Source organism: Megalobrama amblycephala, unplaced genomic scaffold, assembly GCF_018812025.1.
Source record: "Megalobrama amblycephala isolate DHTTF-2021 unplaced genomic scaffold, ASM1881202v1 scaffold415, whole genome shotgun sequence".
NCBI classification, from domain to species: Eukaryota; Metazoa; Chordata; class Actinopteri; order Cypriniformes; family Xenocyprididae; genus Megalobrama; species Megalobrama amblycephala.
The window spans coordinates 198,753-218,067 of record NW_025953364.1 but is presented as its reverse complement, the minus strand read 5'-3'; the positions used below and the strand labels follow the sequence as shown (position 1 = coordinate 218,067).

At 37.0% G+C, this 19,315-nt stretch overlaps 2 protein-coding genes across 3 annotated transcripts in view; one reads left to right on the top strand and one right to left on the bottom strand.

Annotated features, from left to right (window-relative positions):
• Positions 1–11,732, top strand: part of LOC125261444 (NACHT, LRR and PYD domains-containing protein 12-like) — a 59,663-nt gene extending 47,931 nt beyond the window's left edge. The window contains exon 9 of one of the 2 annotated variants that reach the window (XM_048179998.1): positions 11,275–11,732. In XM_048179998.1, the coding sequence (XP_048035955.1) occupies positions 11,275–11,294 (20 nt within the window). In that variant the 3' untranslated portion in view covers positions 11,295–11,732. Of the gene's footprint in view, positions 1–7,605; positions 9,430–11,274 lie in introns of those variants that run through there. The other variant, XM_048179997.1, reaches the window with a different exon arrangement.
• A 4,759-nt stretch (positions 11,733–16,491) lies between these two features.
• On the bottom strand, positions 16,492–19,130 carry LOC125261448 (gastrula zinc finger protein XlCGF8.2DB-like). Its single transcript, XM_048180014.1, has one exon. The coding sequence runs from the start codon at positions 17,689–17,691 to the stop codon at positions 16,780–16,782; it is 912 nt and encodes a 303-aa protein (XP_048035971.1). The 5' UTR covers positions 17,692–19,130; the 3' UTR covers positions 16,492–16,779.
• Positions 19,131–19,315: the final 185 nt, after the last annotated feature.

The following is a 19,315-nucleotide window of genomic DNA, read 5'->3' as shown; positions in this document are numbered from 1 at the left end:
ACCCATAATGCTTTGAGCCGATGATGAATCAGAACAGAGAGACTCTACCCATAATGCTTTGAGCTGATGATGAATCAGAACAGAGAGACTCTACCCATAATGCTTTGAGCCGATGATGAATCAGAACAGAGAGACTCTACCCATAATGCTTTGAGCTGATGATGAGACTCTACCCATAATGCTTTGAGCTGTTGATGAATCAGAACAGAGAGACTCTACCCATAATGCTTTGAGCTGATGATGAATCAGAACAGAGACTCTACCCATAATGCTTTGAGCTGTTAATGAATCAGAACAGAGAGACTCTACCCATAATGCTTTGAGCTGTTAATGAATCAGAACAGAGACTCTACCCATAATGCTTTGAGCCGATGATGAATCAGAACAGAGACTCTACCCATAATGCTTTGAGCCAATGATGAATCAGAACAGAGACTTTACCCATAATGCTTTGAGCCAATGATGAATCAGAACAGAGAGACTCTACCCATAATGCTTTGTGCTGTTAATGAATCAGAACAGAGACTCTACCCATAATGCTTTGAGCCGATGATGAATCAGAACAGAGACTCTACCCATAATGCTTTGAGCCGATGATGAATCAGAACAGAGACTCTACCCATAATGCTTTGAGCCAATGATGAATCAGAACAGAGAGACTCTTCCCATAATGCTTTGAGCTGTTAATGAATCAGAACAGAGACTCTACCCATAATGCTTTGAGCCAAAGCATTATGGGTAGAGTTTATTATTATACATTATGGGTGAGAGATACTCTACCCATAATGCTTTGAGCTGATGATGAATCAGAACAGAGAGACTCTACCCATAATGCTTTGAGCTAATGATGAATCAGAACAGAGAGACTCTACCCATAATGCTTTGAGCTGATGATGAGACTCTACCCATAATGTTTTGAGCTGTTGATGAATCAGAACAGAGAGACTCTACCCATAATGCTTTGAGCTGATGATGAATCAGAACAGAGACTCTACCCATAATGCTTTGAGCCAATGATGAATCAGAACAGAGAGACTCTACCCATAATGCTTTGAGCTGTTAATGAATCAGAACAGAGACTCTACCCATAATGCTTTGAGCCAATGATGAATCAGAACAGAGAGACTCTACCCATAATGCTTTGAGCTGTTAATGAATCAGAACAGAGACTCTACCCATAATGCTTTGAGCTGATGATGAATCAGAACAGAGACTCTACCCATAATGCTTTGAGCTGTTAATGAATCAGAACAGAGAGACTCTACCCATAATGCTTTGAGCTGATGATGAATCAGAACAGAGAGACTCTACCCATAATGCTTTGAGCTGATGATGAGACTCTACCCATAATACTTTGAGCTGTTAATGAATCAGAACAGAGAGACTCTACCCATAATGCTTTGAGCCAATGATGAATCAGAACAGAGACTCTACCCATAATGCTTTGAGCTGATGATGAATCAGAACAGAGACTCTACCCATAATGCTTTGAGCTGTTAATGAATCAGAACAGAGAGACTCTACCCATAATGCTTTGAGCTGATGATGAATCAGAACAGAGAGACTCTACCCATAATGCTTTGAGCTGATGATGAGACTCTACCCATAATACTTTGAGCTGTTAATGAATCAGAACAGAGAGACTCTACCCATAATGCTTTGAGCCAATGATGAATCAGAACAGAGACTCTACCCATAATGCTTTGAGCTGATGATGAATCAGAACAGAGAGACTACAGAGATCCACTAAAAATAAAATGAACAATTTATCAATTTAATCATTCAAACAGAAATGGACAATTTTACATATATGAATAAATACACAAATTTAAAACTTTTTATTTGATTCGTGTTTTAAAATGTAGATAAATTGAACAATAAAAAGTACATTAATAAATCATTTTAAATCTCTTTTTAAAAAGCTTTTGCCAATTGCTTTTCTTTATCCATTTGTCAATCGAGTTAAAAATGCCATTGGTCAGGACACACGTGGAGCAACCAATCAACTTTCACCTCAGTGTGAAGAGCCAATCCTCTGTCACTTGTAAATGTAACACGCGCTGTCATTGGACAGTGAGAACAACTATTCATTCTTTAAATATGAGAGTTGAGACATTCTGACTGAAAGAGTCTCAAACCGTCTACTTCTCTACTATATAGCAGGCGAAAAGCAGTAGGCGAGAGAATAAGTGTGTCAGAAACCTCAGTGATCATAAAAGAGTAGGCGAGAATTACCTGAGTGACGTACTGATTCTCGCGAGATTCTGACGTGTTGAGATGCAGCAGGACTATAAACACGTGATTGTTAGATCAATAAGTTTGAATAAAGCGTTGTTTCATGTGTTGTTGACTTGTGTGTGTGTATTTATTTATTGTGATGGTTACTTTAATCCTATTGTCAGTAAATCAAATATAATAATTGTATTAATTCATTTCTTGAGTTTGAGTTCTTTCTGTTTTTTTTTTTTTTTTTTTTTTTTTTTTTTTATTAAAAAAAAACTTTTCTCAGCCAGCGATGGTTTTAAGGAAGATGGTTCACCCGAGACTGAGATATATAAAACATTCACAAATGTATTGTCCCCGGTTTTTAATTTATAGATTAATAACAAATGAGATTTTGGTGATATTCTGAGCACTCACGTAGGAAATATCCCCAGTTTCCATTTCAGAAATCTGAAATCTAAAAACTAAATGAAGAACAGTTTCAGACCTTTCTGAAAAAACAGTTCAAAAGAACCGATCACATCAAGCGAGTAATTGATTCACGAATCTTCTGAGTCCAGGTCCGGTGCAGTTTCAGCTTGTTTCAGCCCGTCACGAGACTTGAACCCTTTGACGCGTGCGATCACAGTGGTGCGATCAGAGCATTCAGCGCGTCACTGATCAATTCAAACGTGCTGCTGGCGTTGAGCCGAGAGACGATGCGCTCAGTGCTGTTCATATCACAACTGTTCAGTGTTTTCAACCACATCATGTTTACTTCAGAATTCAGACATTTAAAGAGCTTAAGCGAATTACTATAAAAGACATTTATAGTTTGTTAAATACAAACTCCGAACACTGCTGTCACTGAAACGACAATAATAATCCTTTCAATTATAATTTGACAAAGTATTTTATTCATATCAGATACACAGTGTGTAGGAAAACGTTCACTGTTGTAACAGCAAAAATATGATAAGATTACTCATGAGTCATTCTACGAAACGGGTGACATTTGGGTCCACAACGTTTGATCAGCTGCATAAGGCACAAAAAATGTCCCAAAGTCTGTTCCCAAAGCTTAAAGTTATTAATTCAAGTGTTCTTTTTAACATGATATATGATAAAATGCTTTTTTTGAAGATTAGCATACTATTTTTAATTAATTTTCATTATAGCCAATTTCACATGTCCATGTTAACCAACATGACATTTGCATCTAAAATATCACCAAATAAGTTATATTTATTTTCAAACATATACTATTTTCAGGATTATATGTGTGTCCCTGTTTACACAAAATATATTTATTCACAATAAACCTTATTTTTTTGGTAAATATTTTATGATTTGTGCGCGTCCCTCAGTTTGACTTACCACCCCGTCACACTAACTTGTTTTATCTATAAATAATGCTCTGTTCCTTTAAATGTCATCACAAAGCCTAAGTTACATCATTTGAGCCTTATAGCCACCAAGAACAAAAGCAGACATTTTTTTTACATTGTTTATTTCTTGCTTTTTCATGTTAGGCAGGACCCGTCAGGCTTAAACTTACCACCCCGTCACGCAAAATAGATAGGGAAAACTGTTTTTTATTATTTCTTTTACATTATTAATACAAAGATAATTATATTTCAGATTGAATGCATGTATGCTAGTTGAGAAACTTGACCACATGGGAGATTTGCAGACATTTTGGGATGAAATTTACCACCCCGTCACATACCAAAATTTCATCCCAAAATCTCCCCTGATAAAATCACATTCTGGGGGGTAAATCGTTTTTTTTGGGCAGGGTTCCCTTGATAAAATGTGCATTCCAAGGGCTACATATCATGTTATTTGGGCTCGCTTCAAACCCGTGGACATGAAAAACAACCCACTGCAACAGTGTAAAAGTAGCCTAGCCCAATTTTGCAGGAAAAATGCAGACTTGGCAACACTGTTTGGTTTATTAATTCACACATTCACTCACTCATATCACTCACACACTTTTTAGTCAATTTGAAGGTCTCCCCTCCCCCAGTTTTTAAAGTTTAAAACCAGCAGATCATATAGAGAAACACTTCGTCCATACCACCCCGTCACAGGGTCATTTTGTTAAAGGTTTATGGAAAGAAAATGAAATATTACATAAATTAATGTTGAATGATGTTCTTGTTGTGTGTACTGATCAGATAAATGTAACTTTATTTGTATTTTTTAAGTAAATTCATTTTTTCAGTACAAACAATAAGGCCACTGAAATGTCAAATTCATATTTCAAGATTAAAAATCTAAAAATAAAAAAAATATATATTAAATTACAGACTTTCTATTGATGGTTTCCAAAAAAGGGACATTTTTCTAATAGGAAAACATTAGATTTTAAAAATCTATTTCTTGTTTTACTGCTCCAGTGGCACACATATTGTCCGTGACGGGGTGGTACAAGAATGGCTTCCTTGCCTGAATAAAAAGGATAATATTAATAAAGATTTTGTGGCTGAGGTGGGAAAATATGTTTTTTGGAGGATTAACATATCTTTCAATTTGTAGGTTTATATATATATATATATACAGGGTGCGATTTGTGAAAAAAACTGAAGAAGGGATGTTTTGAAGTTTTTTTTTTTTTTTTTTTTGAAAATTTGTTAAAAACCACAGTGGAGCTATACACTATTTTTTGGCAGCTGTTACAGAAACATTTTTACAAAAAATCTTCTGATTTAACCTTGAGATTTGAAGAATTAGATAGCTTAGATATTTGCACCACTATTTACAATGACACTAATAATTCTTAATTTCTGATAGAAATACAAAATCAATCGGTAGTTATTAATAGAATACATTCTATTTACATTCAATCGGGTTTGGCCCCATTTATTTTTGATCACAGTGCATACACATACAAACTTTTAGTCCAAAAGTGTGCACATTTGTAGAAATACACGTTTACCTCAGTTTTCTTTAGATAGAATATAAGCCGGGCGTACGCAGGGTTTCATAATTACCCTGGTCAGAAAATGTAGTTTGTTTGGGGGGTACGGGGGCATGTTCCCCTAGAAAATTTAGATTTCCCTGGTGTACATATGTGCATTTTTAAGACGTTTTAAAGGGGTGGTTCAGTGTTTTTTTTCTAGGCTTGATTGTGTTTTTGGGTCACAATTTAACATGTCTTAATTCTTCGTTTTTTTGAAAACGCTATATTTTTCATTTATTTTACCTTTATTCTACACCACTGTTTCCACTGTCATTTGAATTGCTCGTTTGACTTCCTGCTTCTATGAAGCCACTCCCTTCAAAATACGCAATGTGCTCAGATTGGTTAGTTGGCTCAGTGTATTGTGATTCGCTGAAGCGTCCGGAAACGCCACGGCCCTTACCATTAGTTGTTACCAGAGCCGTTACATGTGCTTCAGTGGAAATGTAAATAATGGCGTCTATATTGCTGTATCAAATTGAGCCGAATCAGACCCAGATGAAGAGGGTCAAGCAGAACCTCTACAATCGCGGCTTTTAAAGGACGTTTATGAATGGTATTTCATTTAGTATTTGTGTCAAAGTGTTTAGATGCTGTCACTGCTGTTTGTTAGCTTTCAATATACAGTTTTATCCTGATTAAAGCTTTACTGTAGCTGAATACATGCCTGAGTAGTCGCATTTTTGTAAAGGTAGCATTTAATTTATAGTATGAACAACTGTTTCTCTATGAACATAGAAGTTTGTTGGTGTTTGTAGAACTTAGCTAACTGGCTAGAGAAGCAAAAACGCGTTGGTCTTTGTTTATGTCCTTGATGCAACCAAAAATAGCATCAGAACTATACATTTAAAAGACATGTACAAACAATAAAGTACTTACAGTTTGGGCCAATAAACCGCAGCTTCTGCTTTTAAAGTGGGAACTGCTTCATCTTTCAGTAATAGCCTTTGTGAAAATCCAGCATTAAACTCGTTTCTGGAATTCTGGAAGCTGTCTTCAGCACCACATCCAGTGTAGAAAATATCACTGATTATAATGGGTTCTATTATCTTTTGACTCGTCGCTCTCGTCCAGTGTACACAACTCTTCCGCTTCCATATGCTACGCCATATGGCCTCGCCCACTTTGTTGCGTGTTCCCGGGGGCGTTTTACAGGGTTTATGATGTCACCAACCTGGGAAGAAGCTCGTTGTAGTCCAAACCAGTAATTTTTGTAGGCATTAAACTAACTTTGAATCACTAGGCCATAGGGAAGACACAAAGCCTGTAAAAACAGATTCTTCTGCCTCAATTTATAGACAAATTGTTCTATAAATGAACATGCACCCCAGGACATTGTGTGTATGATTATAACTGTCTTGTAAAGTGTCTTCTGTTTTGTATTTTGTTTTATGCATGTCTTATGTGCAAACTACTAGTTCATGTAACCTCACATATATTGTGTCTCCAATCAAATTAATGCTCATTTCATGACTTAAACTGCATCCTATGAGGAAGTTATACATGAAAGTGTGTGTTTGCTGTATTAATTGGAGTATAAATGAACACAATCCCAGGCCCAGTTTAATCATGCTTAACCCTAAAACTGGCAACGTATCCTATGGGATACAAACATTTGAGAGGCTGTGGTGAGAGTCAGGGAAAGTTTAGGTTTCTTGGTTTCATGTTGAAAGGGTGTTTGTTGTGAATATTTAGATATATTGACTTTGTTAATAAATGTTTTGTTTAGCTCACGGGCAGCATTTAAAAACAGCATGACCCCCTGTACTGGGAAATCTACTAACCTTCTGATAAAACTCTATATATTTCACAGACTTACATGTTTAAAAAGTTGTTGTTGAGTGTTAGCTTATTACATTTATGTTGAAAGTTTATGAATTTAATTTATACATTTTTCATAATCTGCCTGTAAATGTTTGTATCCCACAGGATACGTTGCCAGTTTAGGGGTATAAATCAGCTGAAAACAGAATGCTTGTTTGGCAATGCGTATTACAACATTATAGCCAGATTTTTAAAACTTTTATTCTTTCATAACTTAAACATTCTTTGTAAAATTCTGTTGAACAATAAGTATAATGCCTATTTATGAAAATAATAGCCTACTTTATCATATTTAATATGCACATTTCTAGGGTCTATAATTTATCAATATCGCAAAAACTTTGCTGAAAAACCTGTCAAAAATATTTGAGAGGCTGTGGTGAGAGACAGAGAGTAGCTCACGTGATGAGGATGAGACAGAGTCAGAGGCACAACCGAACAAAAGAGGGAGAAACTTAAAGTAGGTACATAAAGTGTGTGTGTGTATATATATATATATATATATATATATATATATATATATATATATATATATATATATATATATATATATATATATATATAATGTTTAGGTTTTTCCCCTTTATTTTCAGTGATTAATGTTTTTTCTTCAGATGGAGAAAAAAGGAGTTTGAGCATGATTTCACAGCCATGCCAAGTACTTTCACAGTACCAGAACATCTTTCAACCCCACTGACATACTTTTCCAAATTCTTTGATGAAGAATGCTTTAGAAAGATTGCAGACCAGACAAATTTGTACTCCTGTCAACTCAATGGAAGCAGCATTAACACCAACAGCAAAGAAATTAAAGCATTCATTGGCATGAAAATAATCATGGGTGTGGTGAAACTGCCTGCACTGGTGGATTACTGGCCAACAGACACAAGATATGACAAAGTAGCGGACATCATGCCAGTGAAGCGCTTCCAACACGTTGTCCAGGATGCTCCATTTTCAAGACAATATGACTGCTGAACCCAGTGAAGATCGGTTATTCAAAATTAGACCTGTGCTGAACCACATGAGAACCAGGTGCTTGGCAACAGAGAGTGAAAAACAAGATCTCCATTGATGAGATGATGGTGCCTTACAAAGGTGGGAAGGCTGGAAGTTTGCGACAGTATTTCCCAAGTAAACCAAAGAAATGGGGATTCAAGATGTTTGTGTGAGCTGGGGTGTCTGGCTTTGTTTATGACTTCATTGTGTACACAGGGAAGTCCACTTTTGATGCAACTCACACATCAACACTCATACGGGTGGAGTGGATCAGGCTGACATGTTGGTTGCCCTGTATCGCACCCCTACCAAGTCCCACCGCTGGTACATGGCCATATTTTGGCAAATGATTGACATTGCTGTCAACAACGCGTGGCTACTTCACAGACGTGATGCAGAAGCACTTCACCAAGACCACGAGAGCTTGAAAAGCTTCAGGTTAGATGTAGCCAAAGCACTGATGTATACTGAAAAGGAGACAAGAGGAAGGCCTCCCAAACACCACAAAATCACACCACCAACAAACAAGGTTGTCAAACAACCAAAGGTCCCAAGGCCTGTTGATGACGTACGGTATGACCAAATCAACCACTTTCCGGGTTTGTCTAAGAAGGGGAGGTGTAGGATGTGCTTAGAAAGACAAACTTTTGTCATGTGTGGCAAGTGCAAAGTGAGGCTTTGCATTGTTTCTGGAAAAAATACTAGGAACTGTTTTCTTGCCTTTCACTGCCAGTAAGGTTTGGCCTTTGATGATGTTTCCAAGAACATTTAGAAATGTCTTTGAGAGAAAATATATGATAAGCCAAGATAAAATCTACCTGTGCTGCTCTGTCTTATTTATGAAGTCCAATGCTTCTCAAAAATGGAAAAATGAAAGGTGTTCCATGCCCAAGGATTGTGGCAGAATACGACACATATGGGTAGAGTGGATTTGGTTGATGTGATGGCTGGCTGTCAACAATGTGTGGCTATTCTTCAGACGTTATTCAGAAGAACTTCACCAAAACCGTGAGAGCATGAAATGCTTTAGATTGGATATACACTGACACTGCACTCTTCATGTTGCAAAAAGAGACACCTCAAAAGAGAGACTTTGCATTGTTTCTGGCAAAATGCTAGAAACTGTTTCTTGTATTTCACTGTTAGTAAGGTTTGACCTTTGGTGATGTTTCAAAAAACGTTTAGAAATTTCTTTAGTTTAGAAAAGAATATTTGCAGAAAGCTGTGACAGAAAAAATTATGTTCTTTAGTAGGACATTTAACAGTGTTGCATTAACTTACACGAGTTTTCATTATAAATGTATTCATAAATATTACTTATCATGTATTGTTTATCAGAATGTTACAAAGAATATTTGTTATAAGTTATTAGAGAATAAAATGTTTTGAAATTGTTTAAAATATATTAAAAGGCATTGCCAAACAAGAATTCTGTTTTCAGTCAATTTATACCCCTAAACTGGCAACGTATCCTGTGGGATACAAACATTAAAATCAAAATCATAAGTCATAGTTGTATTATTTGTTGTATTATTTGTGTCCCAATAAGATGGAAAATAGCATTAAATTAATTTTCTGATGTCTCTTTATGGTCTTGCCATTTTTAGGGTTAAAAACAAGAGCCATAAACTCCCCCACAGAGGAATTTCCCGCAAACGATTCAGTCAATAATAAAGCAAACGATTCAGTCAAACATACAAAGTCAGCGCTCTAGTAGCTTTATATAACTATATAAAGTTATGAGATTTCACTTTTAGTTCAACAAATTATAGATTTATGAGACCAAAGATCACCCGTTAGATATACAAAAGATTAATTATATTATGTTTAACCACTACAGAGACATCAGAGCCAGCGGCAAACGTCAGAAGGATTAGCCGAGGTTAGGCTGTTCTCAGCGGGGTACATGAGCACTGAGCGCCCGGTGATTGTCTGGATCTCTGTAAGGCCTGCACAATCGGCTCAATGGCGGTTTCCCACAGGACGGGGAAGGTTTCTTGCGCATTCTGTCTTTTCAGCGTGACAAAGTAGTTTAATTCCAAATAATATTTTATCTGACTCCATGTTATTATGACCTCGAATTTAGTTTAGAATGTCAATTGATTATTGGACATTTGTATAATAATTTGGCTCTACATTTGAATATTCTATTTAACTCTTTACTCATATTGTACTCGTTCATTCGGTTCTCAGTGTCGCACAGGGTACACGATCACAAACTCGCCAGTCTTGGTCACTAGACAGAGGTAATTGACTATACTGTTTAGAAGGCCGATTTTAGAAGGCTAAAATCACAGTTGGTGTGCCCTATGCTCCACTCACAACTGAACTTTAGTCTGTTACTAACCTGACGCAGATTTGCGGTAACAATGGATACATCGTAATCTACTGAAGTTAATAATTTCAGAGTAAGTCAGAATAAAATCAAATGTGACAATTTATTAGTCAGGTAAATGTATCATGCCAATTACATAATCAATTCAAAGATGATCAATACAAAACATCAAAAGCTCAGAAATAGAGTAAGATGCATACCTGACATTATAAAATACACATTGCTGAGTGTCTTCATCTGAATACAGAATCGCCCCGAGCCTTTTGCAACATTTCTTTAAATACTCAGACCAAGACAAAACATCCCCCGATGTGGGGCATGAACTTGCATTGAATCAGAATTTGCATTGACTAGGGTCACAGACCTAGGGAGTTCGCACCTTGCTGTGGAACAGGAGGTAGTTTGGATGAAGGACCCTGGGAAAGGGGCACACCCACAGTTGCAACCAAAGTATTTCTAAAACTCTTAAAACCTTTAATACCTTTGGTTTACTTACATGTAGACGAGACCATTGTACCAGTTGCACTGAGACATTTCAAACGATACCAAACATGTATAGCATTCTTTGATGATTGTTCACATTAAACCATATAGATTTTGGGTGAATTTCAGGTCATCTCTGCATGTAGAGAGAAGAGATGGGGGAAGAGTGGGTGAAGGAAGGGAAATGTAGATTAAGGCAATGCTGAGGTGTGATTGACTGTCTCGGATGAGGATGCTAATTTTGCAAGAGAGAGTTCAAATGTTAATTTCCTTTGTTTTCTCAAAGAGTAGCCCTTTCTTGGTCCAGGCACTCTGGCATCAGTCTTACACTCACAACTCCAAATAGGCTCTACTTTTATCAATAAACCACAAATTTGAGCTTTAAACCAGTACATTCCTACACGCCTGAAAACTCTTAATTCTACATATCATGACATAATAACAGTAATATGTTTAAATTACACAGGTTTTCTGCTTTACTATTGACGCTTGCTGGTTAGTGCGAGATGCATTCTGGGATACCTGGCTGTCTCAAGTCACCTCTCGATGCATCCTCGATAAAAGGGGCGGATTGAGAACACATCTGGGGATTTGAACTGTACTTGGCTAGATGTGAACTTTGAATCGGAACAGTTCTTGGACAGCGACTGATGACGTTTCACACAAGTACAGACAAGAGCGCATATTGATAAACGGCTAACTATGAATAAATGAAGCATTTCGGGGTCGCTCCTCATCCACAACCTGGATAATTCAACAGCAGCCACAGAGCAACAGCGCCAACTATAGGTGAGAGGAGAGATTTGTCTACCTTACACAGAAGAGACATTTTTTCTCAGCAATAAAGATGAACTACTTAACATGATTTCAGACCTTGGTGATGTGGCCCTTCACTGCATGGATCTTCATGTGTATCTTCAGGTGGTTTTTAAAAGAGAAACTCTTTCCACACTGATCACATGTGTGCGGCTTCTCTCTGCTGTGAATCCTCTCATGTGTTTTCAGATGTGTTGACTGACTGAATCTCTTGTCACACTGTGAACACTTGTAAGGTTTTTCTCCAGTGTGGATCCTCTCATGTGTTTTCAGATGTGTTGACTGACTGAATCTCTTGTCACAGTGTGAACACTTGTAAGGTTTTTCTCCATTATGGTCCATCTGGTGCTGTTTTAAACCATTTGCTGAAATAAAAGTCTTCTCACACTCAAAGCACACGTACTCTCTCACACCAGTGTGTGTTTTCTCATGTGCATGTAAATATTGCAGCTGTGAAAAACTCTTTCCACACACAGAACATGAATGTGGTTTCTCCTTTGTATGAACTTGCAGGTGTTTCTTGAAGGCTGATTCCCCACGAAATGTTTTGTCACATTGATTACATGTGAACGGTCTCTCTCCAGTGTGGATCCTCATGTGTGCTTTAAGGTGTGATGATTGACTGAAACTCTTCCCACATTGATCACATGTGAACGGCTTCTCTCCTGTATGAGAGAAATATGTATGTACCTCAAGATAATGTTTTGAGAAACTCTTTCCACACTGAGTGCAGGTGAAAGATTTCTTGGCTCTTTTCTTTAGAAATGTCTTTAGTTCTTCTCTCTCCTCGCTTTCAAAAAAGTCATTTAATTTTCAGTACATCAAAATAATTTAAAGAGAGAAATATGAAGTGAAAGGTCATAAAATTGAGATGTGCTGTGATAGACAACTGCTATAAAATATTCAGATCATTTTGATGCACAGTCCAGAATTAATTATTTTAAAGTAAAAAGTATAATGCCAATTACACAATTAGACATTTAGAAGACAATTTAAAAAAATAAGAAATACATAACATAGATTTATGCTTTGAGCAATTTAAGCATTATAAATGTATAACTGACTGTGGGACATGCTGCAATGGCTGATCTGCCATCTTCACACATGAAATCAAAATTGACCCCATTTACTTTGTTAGTGCATATTACTAGTCTTGTGGTAAACAATTTATCCATGCAAGTTAAAACACAGAAAAAAAAATGTTTGTCGCGGTAATCTTTAAAGGTGCTCTAAGTGATGTCACGCGTTTTTAGGCCAAAACATTTTTTGTCACATACAGCAAACATCTCCTCACTATCCGCTAGCTGCCTGTCCCCTGATCACACTGTAAAAAAACGCGGTCTCTGTAGTCGCCACAAGCTCCGAAAACGGCAATAAAAACTAGTGGTGGGCCGTTATCGGCGTTAACGTGCTGCGTTAACGTGAGACTCTTATCGGGCGATAAAAAAAATATTGCCGTTAATCTATTCTCAAAGTTGGGTTGGGAGCTGGGTCTATACTACGCAAGCTATCACTAATCTTAAACTTGTGTTTATGCGTTCTTAAAAGTTGTTTTCCTTGCTTTTATTACTCTTTTCTTTCTGCTCTCTTACATTTTCTGCTCATATTTTACTCTTTTGTGCGCTTGTGCCATTTTTCTATTTGCTCTTCTTTCTACATTCTGCTCTTGCTTTTCCAAATATTGCAGTTCGAGTTTCATGTAAATTAGGCCGGGCTTAAGCGCCACCATTGGTCCACTAGTTCTAGATTGACAGCTCCTCCTCTAGCCAACCAATCGAAAAGAGGGAGATGACATCACTTCAATGCGACTCATGGCTACTGATGCACACACTCATTCAGGAGAAGATAACCATCACAGCTGGCAATTTCCGAGCTGGGGTAAACTCTTTCTGTGGCAGGACACCGTTATAATGTATATGTACCTGCAACTCGACCTGTCACCGGTATATACGTCTACCTGGACAATCTTTTATTGTTAAATTTACCATCCTAACGACAACCTGTCACAGTTGTGCCTGTCTGACGATCCATCATTGTTATATTAATCTTTAATGCACCTACCACTAGACTTGGCACCGTGAAACGCAGCGTCCACCATGCAGCAGCCTCACAACATCACTCTTATGTGTGCCTGGCTTGTCTATACCTGTTATGTTACTGTTAGATATTTTTAGTATTCATACAATAATATTAATAAATAATAATAATAATATGCTTGCTTGTTGTCTCTTTTATTCCTGTCTTTTGCACAAGAGAATATAACATATGAAACCTACCTTACTAGGCTAATATATTTGCTCATGAATTACATTTAAAGTAAGATTTGCCATGGCAATTGTTTAGATCAGTAGTTCCCAAACTGGGGTACGTGAGGTGACAGAGGGGGTACGCGAACAAAATGCAGAAGATGCTTGAAGTCATCAGAATTAGCCAACCGTGCCGAACCGTAGGCTACTGCTAGAATGCGAGTAGTGACGTCATCAATCAGAAACAGTCACTTGTCTGTTGTCTGGCTGCCAGTTTCTCCGTAGCTTGCTAAACATGATATTTAAGCAACATGAACAAATTAATCATACAATTAAAAGAACTAACTAATAACTGATCATCCTACATAACGTGGTCACTAAAATCTTGTGTAAAATCTTGTGTTCTTAAGGCAACGACTGACGTTATCAGCCCCACAGTGGAAAACGAAACCATATTCGTATGGGTCGGCACAGAATGGAATAGGAAAGCAAAGATAATGGTTTGACCCGACACTGAAAAAGCTGCTAACAAGAAGTAAAAAAAAAAAAGATACACAACGCCAAAAAAAAAAAAGTTACACAACGCCAAAGTTGCACTTGTCTTAGATCATAAAATGCATAGTCAACAAAACCTTTTTGCCAAATGAATCACAGAAATGTATGCACTTAATTATGTTCTTATACATTTTTTAAAAATAGCATTTTTTTTGGTTAGGCCAAATGTGGGCCAGCACATCCCTGGTCTTTGAAAAATAAGTTGGGCAACGATAGTTGTCTTGTGAGGCGAAGAGGTCGACCTCTGCCCTTCCGAAGACATCCCCAATTCCCTGGACTATAAGGGGGTGAAGCGACCATTTCTCTGTGGGAAGGTTGCTCCAGAACAGCATGTCCAGCCTTGTGTTCAGAAAGCCCTGAATGTGCACTGCTCTCAGCTGCCAGGCTTGGGATGGGACTCGAGGCCAGAACTGCAGTGGGCGCATATGAAGCAGGGCTGGTGATGCTGAGCTCATGAGACCTAGCATCCTCTCTGTAAGGGATTGCTCTGGCTAGATTACAGCCTTCATGCGGGTTGAGTCGAGAATTATACGATTATATTATAATTATATCGATCGGATGTGTATTATATCGAGCTACCATGCTCATGCAGCTGCATTGTGGCACGAACACTCATACAAACAGTAGTTGCACAAAACGTGAAGATCGCACGCACAAAGAGGAACGCAGAAACTAGTTGTCAGTGCTGTCGTGTTTTTTATAACTAAAGTAGGCTTAGAAACTCAAAACTTATTATAGAATATATTTTTCTGCTTTTGAAGTAACTATTTACAACCCACAGCTTCACAATTAATAAAGAGATGGTATGACTAATTCACACACGCAATCGCTCTCATTATGTACTGGTAATGTGCTAATTTATCTGTATCTGATTTACAACGAGCAGAAATCTGTAAGAAATGTTACGAACCATAGATAAAATTACTGCTGAAAGTGAGCTGTTATGTCAGATCAATCTTTCAATAGGAAAAAAGATCCCACCTTTAACAGTCAATCACATTTACAGTACAAACCTTGTCAGTGAACTATTGGGGGGGGGGGGTAATTTCTTCACATATTTACTAGTTTCTACATGGTGAATGGCAAGTAGTGCACTGTATAGAGAGCAAGGAATGATTCAGGCAATGTAAATATGCTTTCCTTTGATTTCAAACCACAGGCTTGAGACTTTTTTTCACTGCAGTTTTAAACAGTAAGGGGTTTTAAACCAAGGGTTGACTTGACCAATGAGAAAGGTAGAATTTCCAAGTGGCAAATTCCCCTGTGGATTTTTTTATGGCTCATTGTGTCTGTAGCAGGGTGTTTGCCTATGTATTTGGCTGGATTATTGAAGAACAAACTATTAAAGATTCTTGTCATTCTAATATGTTGCATAGGTATCAACATATCATATACACAAGCATTTAAATCTTCAAAATACAAACTCATAAACCCCAAACTTGATATAGGTTTTAAGGGCTATGGGTTTTTCCTAAAGCCTCTGCTTTTCTGCAGATGGCTGGGAGGGCAATAAACCACCTTATCAGGTGGTATTCATGGTTACTGAGGCCCTTGCCCAAGTTGGTCCTTTTAAAGATTATTTGTTAAATATGACAAATAATTGTGTCTTATTTATCTGTCGTTACAGTTGACATCATTTTTAGTCCTTAGTTCATCACAATAAAGTACCACTTCAGTCAGCTAGACTTTACTGAAATTTGTTTTTATCTTCTTTATAAAAGTCTCTTACTCTTAGAAAAGTCCTACTTTTTACTAAGAATTCTTTGACACTTAAGTCAAAGCTTAAGACTATTCTTAAGACTATTCTTCAGAGGTGCAGGTCTTTTTGATATCGGATGCTCTTCTCACACTGAAGACATGGGGACTCTCTGGTGTGAGTTATTACAGGATTCTCATAGTTTTCCTGTCAAACCATTTCCCAGTAGTGTCAAGTATTTGAGTAAATGTAATTAGTTACTGTACTTAAGTATCTTCTTGGCTACTTTATATCAAAGATATTAGCAACTTTTACTCTCTACTTGACTACATTTTTGAACAAGTAAATGTACTTTTTACTCCAATACATTTTCTGCAGCAGTTTCTGCTATAAAGAAGGCACTGAAGGTATTATATCTTGTATGTTTGCCTTTACCCACCCAAACTTGTCAACAAGGCTACTTTACATGAAAGCGAGTACATTAGCAGGTAGTTGTGAATCAAAGGTGTTTGATTTAGGATATGAGGCAGATAAGGTATCTAAACTTTAATTCAAGTATTGTTTTCAGGTACTCTTTACACCTCTGCTATTTCCACAGTGATAACTTCTAAAAGAGTTCTCTTTCGAGTGAATCCTCGTGTGGCTCTTAAGGTTACCTTTAAATTGGAAACTTACCACATTTATCACAAATAAGTGGCTCTTCGGTATGAATTTTCATGTGGTTATAGAGGGTCAATTTATGTCTGAAACTCTTTCCACACTGATCACATGTAAAAGGCTTCTCTCCAGTGTGAATATTCATGTGTTCCCTAAGGCTTAGTTCCTGTGCAAAGCCATTCCCACACAGACTGCAGATGTAAGGCTTTTCTCCAGTGTGAATTCTCATGTGGACTTTAAGGTTTCCTTTTACAGGGAAACTCTTTCCACATTGTTGGCAGGTATAAGGCTTTTCTCCAGTGTGAATTCTCTGGTGCTGTATTAAACATCTTGCTGTAATAAAAGTCTTCTCACACTCAAAGCACATGTACTCTCTCACACCAGTGTGTGTTTTCTCATGTTCTTGTAAACTACACAGCTGTAAAAAACTCTTTCCACACACAGAACATGAATGTGGCTTCTCCTTTGTATGAACTCTCAGGTGTCTCTTCAGGGCTGATGCCGAGAGAAACGTTTTGCCGCATTCATTACATGCGAACGGATTCTCTCCAGTATGAACTGCACTGTGAATGTCAAGACTTTGTTTTGATGTGAAACTCTTCCCACATTGATCACATGTGAATGGTCTCTCTCCTGTGTGGATCCTCATGTGTGCTTTAAGGCGTGATGATTGACTGTAGCTGTTCCCACATTGATCACATGTGTGTGGCTTCTCTCCACTGTGAACTTTCATGTGTTCTTTAAGATGTTGTTTGGTTGAGAAACTCTTTCCACACTGAGTGCAGGTGAAAGATTTCTTGTCTCTTTTCATTAGAAATGTATTTTTCGTCTTTGAGTGACTCAAAGGTTTTTCTCCAGGTTTGACATGATGTTCCTTCTCCACTTCACTCAGTTCTTCACTCTCCTCCTTCATTTCCACCAGCTCTGAAATTACAAAAATAGTTAATTTTCAGTATATTAAAGTAATTCAAAATGAGGATTATGAAGTGAAAGAACATAAAAGTGAACCTTCATGCACTGAAGTAGACAACTGCTATGAAATAAATACTCTGATGCCTTTTTATATATTTATTATGTCCCTGAAACAATTATTATATTTTGAAAATTATAGACAAATCACCATGTTTCTGTAGTGAGAACTATAATATTTTGATGAATGACACAATTATTGCCATATTTTGACACCAACTTTTAGATTGATGTTTATTTTACTAAAACTTTAATGATTAAGGGTTGGTCACACTTTTTCTTTCACAAACTTCCACACACGTGAATATGGGACACTGAAAACAAACTCAAGTGAATTTCGACCCTCAACCCTGTTATGAATTTTCCTCATCTTAAAACTGTGACGCCCAGGAAGTGACATCATCTGGGCTCTTTCTACAACATGATGGGAGGACAAGAAAATAATCTCAATCCATCGTCTCAGTTATTACACAAACTGTACAGTGTTGATTCAACCCCATTCATCAACCCTGTTACCAAAGTTACTGTAAGAAGAATAATCTATATAACTATGAATAACTTCTAGATTTTATGAAAAATACAACTTTATCAATCAGTTTTTGCTTAAGTCAAGCTTACAACCCTGTCAGCCATTCTGGAAAGTGAATTTACTTGATACAGTTTGGTGTTTACTGATATTACTATTTTTTTTTTTAAACAAGTCTAAAATTTTGGTCATATTGTTGCAAATTTTGAACCAGATATAAAATAAATGTAAAATAATCTGTATTTTGACCTGATGTTGACAATCAATATGAACATTTTTCAAATCTCACTTTACTGACCATTTGTTGAACATTAGATGAACTGCATATCTAAATGTGTAGTTGAATAATTCCAACATGAATGTTGTTCAGCATCATGAATGGATGAAGAATAAACACCAACCTCTTTGTTCTTCAGTGTGTTTCATTCTGCAGGGTTCTGGATCACTCATGTTCTCTCTGTCCTCTTTAATAAACTCAGTCTTTGCAGTTTTCAGCTCTTCCTGATGCTCCTTTAATGGGAATATTCCAGCATTTATTGACGCATTCCAGTGGGAGGAGCTTTACTGATGATGAATCCCAGTGGGAGGAGCGGATCTGCCAAAATAAATAAAAAAATATCAGTTACAGGGTTTGTTTTTATATATAAATGATAACAGAATGTAATGTAACAAAATTATTCCAAATATGGATAATGGTAAGAAAAACAGTTCTACACATAAAGACAAAAATAATTGTTCATATTTGAGGTCCACAAATCCCCACAGTCTGTTGACAGCAATGAAATGAGCTTTAAGTGTCAATTTACAGCAGATCTGAAGACATCAGCATAATAAATGAGGTGAAAACAGGAACTATTGACATGAAATAAAGAGTGTTTTCAGCAGTTTCTCTGTTAATATTGATGATCCTCAGACTATCAACACTCATTCAACAAGACATTCAGATCATTAGCAGATCATTAACAGACCATCTTTATTCTGAGTGTTTGCTGTTAGAAACTGATTATTTCAGTCAGGATATATGAGAAAAAAAACTATAAAA